This window comes from Jatropha curcas, chromosome 3, assembly GCF_041381405.1.
Source record: "Jatropha curcas cultivar XTBG-Jc1 chromosome 3, XTBG_Jcur_1.0, whole genome shotgun sequence".
NCBI lineage: Eukaryota > Viridiplantae > Streptophyta > Magnoliopsida > Malpighiales > Euphorbiaceae > Jatropha > Jatropha curcas.
In genome coordinates this window covers 26,112,699-26,125,909 of record NC_143153.1, presented here as the reverse complement: position 1 = coordinate 26,125,909, position 13,211 = coordinate 26,112,699, and the positions used below count along the sequence as shown (strand labels likewise).

General features: G+C 33.6%; 1 protein-coding gene across 1 annotated transcript; it reads right to left on the bottom strand.

Annotated features, from left to right (window-relative positions):
* Positions 1–5,706: 5,706 nt before the first annotated feature.
* Positions 5,707–12,709, bottom strand: LOC105636531 (protein HEAT INTOLERANT 4). The gene is made up of 14 exons (XM_012219821.4): positions 12,294–12,709; positions 11,732–11,770; positions 11,574–11,627; positions 11,373–11,436; positions 11,089–11,147; positions 10,864–10,988; positions 10,720–10,779; positions 8,635–8,693; positions 8,160–8,239; positions 7,991–8,029; positions 7,472–7,534; positions 7,338–7,385; positions 7,111–7,239; positions 5,707–6,182 (listed from the first exon to the last, which is right to left on the bottom strand). The coding sequence occupies exons 1-14, from the start codon at positions 12,471–12,473 to the stop codon at positions 6,135–6,137; spliced, it is 1,047 nt and encodes a 348-aa protein (XP_012075211.1). The 5' UTR covers positions 12,474–12,709; the 3' UTR covers positions 5,707–6,134.
* Positions 12,710–13,211: the final 502 nt, after the last annotated feature.

Below are 13,211 nucleotides of genomic sequence, written 5' to 3'. Positions count from 1 at the left end.
ATATAATTGATGTTTGTTATTTATTTTTGTTAAATTAGTATGTCAAGGGTTATTATAAGAAATAAAGACAAATGAATATTCATTTAAGAATTTATTCTAAACATATTCTATGGAATTCAATTGAATTCTTTATTTTCAATTGTAGCATACCAAGCATAATAAATTCATTTACAAATGAATTTTAGAACTATGATCCATTCGTTGCAAACGAGCTGTTAGTTATATGTTAATTCAACTAGGATTGTAATTAAGTTTAAATATTCAAACTTTTAATGTCAATTATAAAATATTAACTTTTAAGATTTTTATTTGAATATGTAAGTTTAAATATTAGTTCTTTAATAATGTCATAAATTATGAGATTGGTCTTTCCTAACTTAAAAGAATCCAAATACTATGTTCAAACTCTATTTGGCATGTAACCCATATAAATTTAAAAGAAAATCAAAAATTATATAAATTTTAATATATAATCATGAACATAAAGTCCAGCATTTAATGTGTAATTCTCTACTTATGTCTAATTTACTATAAAAAAAAAAAAAAAAAAGAGACTTTCCATGTTTAAAATAGCCAAAAAAAAACTTTTTCTTTTTATATATTTAATTGCTAAGTATGACATAACAGTCAAGGATCGTCAGGAATTGAATTTCATCTTCACCCTTCTTTAATTTGTAACCTCTTTTTTTTTTTTTTTTTTTTTTTTTTTTTTTTAATCATAATTTGTAACCTTTTTTAAGGATATTAAATTTCTTAAGAAAAGTAATAGATAAATATTACCAATCAAATATAGAAAATCAACTTGTAGTTTGAAAAGTATTAATTTTATAAAAACAACATATATACCGTTCCAACTAAATATAAAAAAATCATTATGCACTTAACAACTCTGTAAGTTTGAAATTCATCCTCGTCCCAACCCCCTTTAATTTGTAACCTCGTTGAAAAATATTATATTTTTTATACAAGTAGAGGCAATCAAATAGAAAGGAATAATTACTATATAATCTCTAGGTTTTTGGTCAAATACAATATCACAGACTTCAATTTTTAAAATTATATTACTTAGTCCCTATATTACGATTTTGTTAAACTATAAGGTCTAGTAGTTAGTTTTTTGCAAAAAAATTGTAAAATGTCAAAAAAGCCCTTAGGGATCATTACTTAATAGGAATTAGATAGTGTAAAATTATAAAAAATTGAGGCTATTACTATTGTTTTTTTTTTTTTTTTTTTGAAGTTAAAATGGGAAAATTTTATTACGAAATCAATAAATCAAGTAGAATAGGAGGTGGTACAGAATTCCAAACCCCCAAGCCTGCTTCGGAATGTGTTCCAACTGCTAACGTATGTGCAGCTACATTCGCAGACCTATAAACAAAATTACATTTTACGACTGGTATCTCAGACAAAAGAGATTTGCAGTCCTGAATTATCAAACCAAAAGCAGACGAGTCATTTGTAGTATCATCGTTGATGGCATTTGCAACTGACTGAGAATCGGTTTCCAATAAAATATAATTCCATCCGTGATCCTTGATCCAGCTCAAAGCTTCTCTCACGGCTATGGCCTCAGCCACCTTAGCAGTAAAAAAACCCGGAAATCTCCACGCTTTGCCAGCAATAAACTCAGAGGTTGAATTCCTAACTACTATGCCAATACCCACATAACCAGAAGCCACTCCAGTTGAAGCATCCGTGTTCACTTTTAACCAGTTAAACGGGGGTGGACTCCATGTACGATTTGAGTTTGCTGGAGAAGGAACTACCAAACCATGAAGCTTAGCTTCCTTCCATGCGTGCCAAACACCCGAAGCTAGTAAAATTACTGCCCCTGGATTCCTGCTTTTTTGACGCCATACCATATCATTTCTAGTTGTCCATAATGCCCAACACACCATAGAAACATAACTCAAATTCTCCAAAGTCAATGAGTTGGAGGCTTGCTGAAACCACTCCCCAAAAGATATAGCCGAAGACCACCGAAATCCAAGATGGGAAAGAGTCCAAACCTGTCTTGAAAAAGGGCAGTTGACAAGAATATGAAGATTAGTTTCAGAATCTCCAAGACATAGAGGGCAAATATCGTGAATGTCCACCTTCCGAGAGCATAAATTCCTCCTACAAGGTAGAACATCACATACTGCACGCCAAATGAAATTTGTAACTTTGGGTGGGATCTTCATCTTCCACAGCTGAGTCCAACTTATAGTAGACATAAATTGTGACGCAAGAGGATTATGTAGGAGTAATCTGTAAGCACTCTTGACTGTGTATGTACCTTTTGTGTCAAATTTCCAGCAAAACCGGTCATCTCCCATGTGATTACTTAAAGGAATAGAGAGGATACAAGTAACATCTCTTGCATTGAATAATCGTCGAAGCCGCTCAACATCCCATCTTCGTTGTACAATAAGATCCGAAACCAGGAAAACATTACTATTGTGTGGTCAAGGAGTGGAGATAAAAGAACACTCTTCGACCGGCAACCAAGGAGAATCCCAAATAGATATGTTGGAACCACTACCAACCCGCAAATATAATCCCCTTTGAATCAAACTCTTAGACCCCCAAATGCGTCGCCAAACATAGCTCGGATTGGAGCCTAGATTAGCTTCCAGAAAACTACAAGTCGGAAAATACTTTGCTTTCAACACACGTGCAACCAATGAATCTGGGTTTACCATGAGATTCCAGCCCTGTTTACCTAGAAGAGCTATGTTAAATTCATGAATTTTCCGAAATCCTAGCCCTCCGAACACCTTCGGGATGGCCATTTTGTTCCAAGCAAGCCAGTGAATTCCCTGAGAGTAGTTCCGCCCACTGCCCCACCAAAACCGATTCATGATACGTTCCAGTTCCGTGCATAAAGTCTTGGGTAACAAGAAAAGACTCATAAGGTAATTAGGTAAAGCATGAAGAACCGTTTTTAACAAAATTTCTCTTCCCGCACGGGAGAGAGACTTTAGCTCCCATGAGTTTAAACGCTTCCACATTCGGTCCTTAATGTAATTAAAAACCTCCTTCCGATTCCGACCCATGTGAGACGATAAACCCAAGTAAGTGCCTAAAGTATCCTTTTCCGTAACCTGAAGTAGGGAACATATTTGATTTCTGGAGTGCCGAGGGGTATTAGCGCTGAAAGTAATGGAAGACTTATTTAAATTGATTTGTTGCCCTGATTCTGCCTCATACGTAGCCAAAATATGTTTGAGAGATTGTGACTCTTGAACCGAAGCCTTCAAAAACACCAAACTGTCATCAGCGAAAAACAGATGAGAAATTAACGGTCCTCTCCGACAAACTCGAAAACCACTCAAATTGCCATTCTGAATAGACATCTGAATTATATTGGATAAGCCTTCAGCACAGATGATGAATAAATACGGGGATAAAGGGTCACCCTGTCGCAAACCTCGAGTGGGGATAATGGGTCCAAGCTCTCTATTATTCCGCAAAATCCAGTACTTAACCGAAGTTAGAGTAGACATGATAAGATTAATCCATAGAGCATGAAACCCCAACTTAGTTAACATTTGACGAAGAAAGGACCACTCCATTCTGTCATATGCTTTACTGATGTCCATTTTGACAGCTGCAGAAAAATTAGAACCCCTAGTCGTCCTATGAAATGCATGTAAAGCTTCAAAAGCAACAATACAATTATCCTGAATATTCCTACCCGCAACAAAGGCACTCTGGCTTTCCGAAATCAGACGCGGAAGAATAGTGCGAAGACGATTTGCGAGCATCTTAGTAATGACTTTTAACAGAACATTGCAAAGAGCAATCGGTCTCAAATCAGTCATAGATTCAGGGGATGATTTCTTAGGAATCAAAACCAAACCAGTCACATTCAGATAATCAGGGATAGACCTGCTGTGAATTATCTCAATACAGTATAGAGCAATATCATTACCTATAATGTCCCAGTAGCCTTGGTAGAAGCCAGGATTGAACCCGTCAAGTCCCGGGGCTTTGTCGGCCTTCATATCAAACACTGCTGCCCGAACATCTTCAATTGAGTAAGGAGCTAACAAGAACTCATTTTGCTCCTCGGTGATAACAGGCTGAGTAAAATCGGAAACCAACGTAGAGGTGCAATTTTGGGAAGCAAACATATTTGTAAAATAACGAACCATGAGATCCTCTAAACCGGAATTCAAATGACACCAGTTACCAGATTCGTCTCTCAAAGAAGAAATTCGATTCTGTTGCTGACGGGCTGAAGCTCTTCGATGAAAGAAACGGGTATTAGCATCACCTTCCCGCAACCAGAACTCTTTAGCACGTTGTTTCCAAAAAATTTCTTTAAAATGTAATAAAAAAATAAATATTACAATTAAAAATAGAAAAATTAATATATAATTGACAACTCTGCAGGTTTGAACGTTAATCCCACCCCTTAATTTGTCACATCATTAAAAAAATATTAAATTTTTTATAAAAGTAAGAGAAATATTATAATCAAATATAGAAAATATATTTATTGAATAAAATATATTAAATTTTTTATTGAAGTAATAGATAAATATTGTTATCAGATATAGAAAATTCAACGTGTTCTTAACAACTCTGAATAAGAATAAATTATATAAATTAATTATCTATAAATTTACCATAAGCATCACGTTATATTTATATAATAAAAAATTCATCAAATAGTTCCACTATTCATTCCACAAAGTCCAAAGCGATAATAAATATAAGGCTCTGTTTATATTTCAGGCTATGATTTATTTTTAAAAAATATTTTTCACTATTTATTTTCTATTGATCGATTAAAATATTGAAAATTAGTGTAAAAAATTGTTTATACCGATATTCAAAAACAAATTATTGATAGTCATTTCAAAGAAAAATAATTTTATACTCTATAAGAGAGAGACATTTGTTTTTTCTTTCTTTTTTTTTTTTTTTGAATAGTAACCAACTAGTTTTAATGAAAGGAAAGCACAAAAACAATTGATTTATAAATCTGCAGCTATCATTGAAAATATTTTACTTAATAGTCATATTTTTATTAATCAATTTTTAATAAGTGAAGTTTCAGGTAATTTCCTGCGGTCCTTATCATTCAGATCACGCTTTCACTGAACTCAAATAAGATTAGTTGCTTTACTACAAAACTAACTATGAATTACCGCTTTATCCCTAAATCTTTAAATGAGATCTTGAATCCAACTTCTCACTCTACAGACAAAGTAAAACTGAAAATAAACAAATGTAAAAAATATGTAGCTTTCTTTGTTTCCTTAAAAATAATGTCTTCCAAAAATATTTTTCAGATAACTCATTTCTTTTTTCTTATTTTTATTTGATTGTAACATTAAAAATTATTCTAAAATTTTTTCGATAATAAGATTATAAAAATCTTTATTTATTATCAAATATGAAAAAAGAATCATAAAAAGGATAAATCTTAGCAGTCAAGGATGACGGGCAGTGATAGTGACTAATAGTAACCATTAACAGGTGGACATTTTATTCCCTTTATACAGAGAAAACAGAATTTGCACAAAGATTAATGACATAATTTAACTGAATATTTTATTTAATTTCTTACTAATTTGTTCCTCGAACATCATGAAATTTATCAATATCAAACCCTCACAAACTTTCCCTTAAGAAAATAAAGATTTACTTCAACCGAGAAAAAGCACGGTTCGAAACATGGTAACTATGAACGTGAAGAGAACATAAATCTAAAATATTCAACTAATCAATTATTCATTTTGTTTCTTAAATATTACTTTTGGTCATACAAAAATCTAATGACATGGTATTAGAACAGAGATTTTCAAGAGATACCTAAGTAACTAAGACAAACTTGAGTGACAGGGAAATTTCACTACCTGCGACTCAACAAGACACTGAAAATTTAAGACTTAAACAATGCATCTTACAAATGCCTCCCTATTGTAATGAGGGACTCAACTGCTTACCTAAAAATTCTCCAACTACTACGAGTATACATCTTTCTACTAAGATACCTAAACTTTGACAAAAGAAAAACCGCGGGGCACCAGAGGCACGCCTTCCAACTTCCTCATGGGTGAAAAAAATCTTCAAATCCGACAGCCAAAGCAAAGCCTGAGGAATCTCTTGGTCAATACTGTCCTCCGTGAGTCAAGTCATAGAACCTCATGAGCCTTCCCGTAGTACCTGTTTATGAATGGAGCCTGCAAAGCCAACATACCTATTAACATATGGAATAACTTTCTAAAAGTACTTGTATAGAAAATGTGCAAGTAGGCATTCTACCCAGATTTATTTATGAATTCTTTGCTTACGAAGTCCGATAACACTAAGTAATTCTAAAATGAAGGCTAAACATACTAGGAAAATACTACACTCTTGTATTTCTTTTGTCCACCTTGCTATCTTTGCAACAACCCCTAATAGATTGTCAACCCAAGTTTAGAGAATTGACTGTGAACAAGGGTAACATAAAGCAAACATGCACATTTTCCAATGAAGATTCAAGACAAATCCCATAAAAGGGAGGGTAACTAGAGTACCAAAATTTAAGGGTAAAAGAATCTAAGACATCAAAAATGTCGACCACAATATATGGCTTGCTCATATCTATACTTCATATATCTCCTTAACATTCTAAAAGCAAATGCCTTTCTTCACAGTTTACCATTACATAATGCACCAATCCTAAATGACTTTGGTTAAAGCAGATGATGGAATTCATGAGAAATGTTGGCATTTTAATAAAAAGAAATGTAATACACTAACAAAGTCATTAGTAAAAACATTAAGCACAAAAAGAGAACTGTAAAATTTCATCAAGAAAGATGATCACTTTCAGTTATTGAAGGAAACAGGAGGATATGTGGGACTTGAAATAGATCCCTGCTTTTCTTTCCCCCATTTTTCTCGCTCCTTTCCTTAGCATTATAGCAATGACAAATTAATTCCATGCACATTTGACTGGATCTCTGATGTATGATTACCACACAAAAATCTAGTGTTGAAGAAAAACTAAATGAATTTCAATCTAAAAAAATTGGCGGCAATAGGCATTTCTTGCACAAAATTATTTCATATGAAAAAATTAGCAATATGAAGCACATGAATGAGTAATTTCCAACATTTCACCTTTACATTTGATATGTCAGGTGTATCTGGTGTTTGCACAGGATAGAACTTGTAAAACCTCATATTTTCATAGGCCTTTTTGGTTTCCTCGCTCATTGCTTCCAAGGTCTTTTTCCTGGATTCCCTTGCCTGCATAAAATGAAAATTAGTTCAAAGCTGGCTTACATATATCTCTTACCAACAGTCTTACAAAAGAAAACAACACAATATGTGGGACTGCATAATACCTCACGGTTAGCTTTCTTTGCTTCTCGAACTTTCTCCTTGACAAACTCCTGACAGGTGGGGAACAAGAATTGGGTTCAATATTAGTGAAATCAGAGAACCTACAAAAAAATTGAATACATTAAATAAAATTCACCTTGAAGGCATCCTTTTGATCTGCAGATAATTCCTCTTCCTCAATCAGCTTATCAGTGAACTCCTGCGGGTTGATAGGAAATTTTAGCACAACTTAATTGTTTTCCTTTTATTTGTCATTTCTCCTCTTCAAGATAAGTTGAAAATGGTTAGAAAGCAGCTTTAACATAATTGGGCACTGGCAAGGTAGAATATATTCACCCTGAATTTTTCAAAATTCACAAATTCAACTAATTCACGTTAGATTTTAAAACAAGTTTGCAGAAAAATACAACATCTCCCTACTAAGATGAGAAAAGATCATCCAATGGCAAAAAGATTCCATAAAACTAAATGGTGGATTATGAACGTCTATACAGGCATCTGCTTAGACCAACCCTGCCACGACATGAAGTACAATCGTAGTTGCACTTCAATACTTTTTATATGGTTGAACGACATAAAGCCTGACAAAGTAACTTTCACGATAGAATCCCTTCAGGTTAAATTAATACAAAACATCAAAAAGTCAATCTTGTACCTCAAGCTCATCTAACTCCCAATCAAATTCACAGAAAACCTGCATGTGCCAAGAAATTAAAATGTCAATTTAGATATTTGTGCAGTGGATATCTGTCAAAAGAAAGCTACCCAAAAAATTCAGATCCAAATCCAAACATTTTGGTTCCCATCAGTTCTATTTAGCATACCGGCTTTGGTTCTGCTGGAAAAATTATCTGGACCTCAGTACTTTGTTCAAGCTCATCCTGCTTAAAGGGGTGATAGAAATCTGTCAAAAAGAAAGAAAGCATGTCATAAACCTGATACAGCATAACTTGCTCAGGCAATAGCATATGCTCGAATACTTGCTTGTTGCTTTTTGCAATTGCCCTTCCAATATTTAGAGCTTAGCAAACCATGAAATCTAGATTTTTAGCTTTACCCTAACAATGGTTTCCCAAAATCAGTTTAAAAATAAATAATAAATAGATGCACTTTTGAAAAGTGACTTAACTTAATCTCAGATGAAGCCTAAGCATAAACGAATGTAACATTGCCCTTAATAACAACCATACCTGGTTCAGATAATTTTTATGTTCATTTTTCTGTAAGACAGCAGTTAATGCAAAGGAGTTGACATGAAATGCAGCTATCTAAACAAGTGAAAATTGCTTCTAAACTCACATGGCAGGCAGTATTCATATTTCTTAATACGGTCTATCTTCAAATGTCTCAAAGCGGTCCTGCAAGAAAATCATGTGCAGACAGATAATCAAATAAGGAGCACATCCACTGTAATTAAAAGCGCAACACACACCAAGGTGCAAAGGGCTGCTGGAGCCTAGGCACTAGCCTCTAGATGAAAGTGTGCATCCCAGTGAAGGCTAAAAAATTTTAAAAAAAAAATTAAAACAAATTATATTTAAGATATCAAAAAAACAAGGGAAAATTAGAAAAACATGGAAAGAAACACAAATAAATCAGAATAAAAAATAGAAAGCAAATAAAGGAAAAGAAATTGACAGAGGCATATCAGAATGGCGTAAAAACTAAACTACAGAAGGTGCATGCTAGATGAAGGAGTGGAGGTTGGATCACAAAGCACATCACTGGTTTTTTTGTTGCATTTTATTTCTTTTATTTATTTATCTATGTAAGAAGATGATAGCTGGACAGCTTTAAATTGAAAGAAAACACTAGGTGACATATTTAGGAAAACAAAAAATAGAAAGGTGCGCCTTTCTTGAGCCTTAGGCGCACGCCTCTACTTAGAGGCGACAGCCTGAGTGAAGTCGCCTGCCTAAGGACTGTTGAGGCACAAGCCCTTGAGCCTTAAGCAAGGCAGGCCTGAGGCGTGCCTTTAATAGGTATGAGCACTTCCAAATGCACATCATGTTATCAGTGCCAAAGAGCTTTCTCAACAACTCGTTCTGAACCATAAATCACGGCTATAAGGTACACATACTACACGTTCTGTGTTGCATATTCAACACCAAATTATCTAAAAAATGGAAAACAGTTTTTATTGAAATAAAATAACAAGAAAATGAGAAAAGAAAATCATGCAACAGAAAAATAATGCCCCAGTGTTTTTCGTGAACAACATAGCTCAAATAGAAAATGGTAAACAACATTGTGGTGACTGGTGAGGCAAATACTACAAATGAAACTGCTAACAGATAAACAAGCCACAAACTAGCTATCCTCCATTTAGCAATAAGGTGATAGTTATATTGCGATAGGAAATTTAATAATCATTCTCAACTAGCTATAAGTTTTGATACATTAATTCTTGTGTTATTTTTACCCTATTTAGGAGATAACAATGACATCTTATTAGTGAAAAGTACGGTATTATTGTGGATTACAACCACGGTTTAAATCTTTCCATTCAACAACAACAACCACCAAGCCTTAGTCTGAAACTAGTTAGGGTCAGCTATATGATCAGGTTAAAGTCAATGCAAAACAAAATATAAGTCGGGAAAAAAATTTTGAAATACTTTTTGCAACACTTTTTGAAATCTTACCATTCATGAAACACAAAAGGGCTGCAAGGATTAGCATAATTGGAAGTCCATATATTGCTTTCCCATTTATGATTTAATGGGATAAACAACATTTTTAAAAAAATAGTTCTCTTTTAATTGTGATGCAACTTCACTTCTAAATATGAAGTTAATATAACATAGAATGTGATGCCTGATGAATTGAAGTTACAAAACTGGATTCTTTTAACAGTTTCATCAAAATTGTCCTTCACTACTCTTCAAACAACATAAGCGAAATCCTCCCCACACATTAATAGGAACACCAAGCATTTTTCACAAAGCCACTCATGGTACTATCTATAGCACAGACCTCCAATCATAAAGCAAAACCTAACATTGCAAAATTTAATTATTCCCAACTGTTCTGATATTATAGCTGCAGATACAAGAAGTTTACTATGAGAATTTTGATTTATTGGCAACGAGGCGAAGAAATAAATTCATCATGCTGATGTAAACCTTAAAACTATTCATGCAAAACAATAACTTAAGCATTTGAAATCACCACTATATGAAAACTAAGAAATCACCACTAAATGTCCCTGTATGTAGCTTAAATTACAAAATACCAACAATGTTATAAGAAAACAAACTTTATCAATTTTAGAAAATATCGGAGCTGATTTGGAATCTCCTGACATCCAACATTTAAAAAGTTCCACAAAAGAAGAAAGAAATGAGAAAAAAAAAGAGAGTAGGGGGCAGGGAAGAGCAGTACCTCCTTTGAGTGCAGCTCAAAATAAAAATTTGAGACTTCAGTCTATCAACCTGACTATCTCTGTAGAAGATTAACAAAGATATGAAAAGAGGTTCCAAGTTAAATAGATAAACATACCATTAAATCAAGAGTATGGTAAGAAACCTATTCTCCAGGGGAATGTATGGTACCCAATCCATTTTCATTTGCTTCATGGGTACAATTTCTTCAGCCTCCCTCTGAACTGAGTTAATTCCAATCTTATCAGAAGGAGGGAATGGAGATACAACCTGGAAAAAAAAAAACAGAAAATTCAAAATTAAATGAAATCAACAACAAAAAATTATGAAATGTCAATGCAAATCAAAAGAAACCACTCAATGAACTTACAGCCACTACTGCAGGAATGCAAACTACTTTATCTTCACCCTTTAAAGACACCAATTGAGCTGCAAAGTATAAGTAAAAAAAAGAATTCAATGAGAAAGGGACAAGAAAGAGCAATTGGGAAGGTATGTGTGGATTTGTTTGGAGGGAGAGTGCAGAAGCAATTTAAGGCAGAGATATGCAACATCTAGTACTCTGACATCTACAGGGTAAATAAAAGACTATGTGGCAGAATTTGTCATAAGCTTTATGACAAGAAAATTGCATAAAGTTAGCAAGTTACTTACGCTCTGTACAACCAAACAGGTATACTTTCTTTCCATGCAGAACTCCACCCTCTTCAAATGCATCCTGACCAATGACAAAAATAATTTCAGCATTAACCAACCAAACCTATTATTTACATAATTTCTAAGAGTGGAGGGAACGTCAAACCAAAGAAAAAAAAAAAAAAAAAAAAAAAAAGCATAGATGATTTTATGACTTACTTCCAAGTTGGAGAAATTCCAGTTGAACTGATAGAGAGAATCCAATTGATCCCACTGAACAAAAGTATGGTACCGTGTAAGTAGCAAATTGAATAAAAATGAAGAGGAACAAAATATCCATATAAAGGAAAGTGAAAAAATCGAAATTCCAATATAACCTCTGTCCCAACAGGAAACGCTGCCTTCCATAGATCTTCCTGCAAAAAACAATTTGACAATTTCTATTAAGAACATAAATAATATCATAAAATTAATTTCTCCATCACAAATGCAACCAGTTATATTACCTTTAAAAACAAAAAGAGCACACACAAAATCCTACACAAACTTTCCAACTTGTCCAAATACTATACAATATACTTAACCACACCATTGCTCACTAAAACATCGAAGCAAAATTCAAATTACAAATAAGACTTACTTAAAAGCTGTACAGCGCAATAATACAATAATTTTAAATTCAGCTAACTTAGAACGCAACTTGAACAACTGCAACATCTAGCAGCTTAAGGATTCTACTACGATTTTATCGACCAAACAGAAACTACATATAACAAATAAAATCTTCATCTATCTGTCCCCATTTTGCATTCTCTGCATAGATTGGCCTTGAAACTAAATCAACTAAAAATGCACAAAAAAAAAAACCTAAGGAAATTAGATAAATACTCAAAACAAAAACATAAAACAAGAATGCAAGTGGAAGATTATAAATTGTACCAAGTTCCGCTTATCTTCGAAGTATTCGGGTTCGGATTGGGGTTTGGATGCATTGACCCGCTTAGCTCGAGTAGGAGCTTTGGTAGATTCGTGCTTGTGATTCTCTTGTGAAGAAGAAGATGCTTTAGGTTCTTCTTCTTTGTCTTTTTGAACCCTCTTTCTCTTAGCTCCCTTCCTCATTTTTTGCGTAGAAAGAAATGAGAGGGAAACTACTGTTTGATAGAGAAGAAAATCTACAGAGAGAGAGGAATAGGGTTTGGAGCTTGGATCGAAGGCGGTGGATCCGGATTCGAATTGTAGAGATGGAGAGAGAGAGAAAAAAAATTGACGGTGTTTTATATAGAGAGAGAAGCGGTAGATGTTTCGGATTTTTTAAGCGTGATTTCGACGCGGGGTAGGGTTATTACTAGGAATTGGACAGAGAGATATGTATAGAGAGAGGCGCACATTTTGAAATTGAAACTTTCGCGTTTGAATGGCCAGTTAGCGTACGGACAACGGCAAAAAGTTATCAAACAAAACGACAGCGCATCGTATTGTTCCAGTTGGGGCGCCGAGCATTTCTTGAATTGAATTTTCCCGTTTAGCAAACGAGATTTCAAAAAAATATAATATATTAATATATACAAAAAATGTTTTTATACACTAAAATGATATATTTTCTCAAAAAATATAATATATTTTTTTATACACTAATAAATGCATTAAAATAATATACAAATGTATTATGTATTTCTATGTATATGTATTCCAATTTTTTTTTTTAATATCACAACCAAACTGAATTAATCTATTTTCATATGCTTTAGTTTTATGAGTGAATATTCAATTTTATCTGACCGAACCAAATTAATTCGTTTCAATTTGACCAGACATGTCTTGATAGTAGCCGAACTAGCATCGTAAAATTTAAAAATT

What these genes read in the sequence shown, in the direction of transcription:
- LOC105636531 (XM_012219821.4), bottom strand. Translation starts at nt 12,473, where the DNA reads ATGAGGAAGGGAGCTAAGAGAAAGAGGGTTCAAAAAGACAAAGAAGAA. An exon ending in CCTGTTTGGTTGTACAGAGC is followed by an intron (nt 11,148 to 11,372) that starts GTAAGTAACTTG and finishes TATACTTTGCAG; the next exon opens with CTCAATTGGTGTCTTTAAAG. An exon ending in CAAAGAAAGCTAACCGTGAG is followed by an intron (nt 7,240 to 7,337) that starts GTATTATGCAGT and finishes CATTTTATGCAG; the next exon opens with GCAAGGGAATCCAGGAAAAA.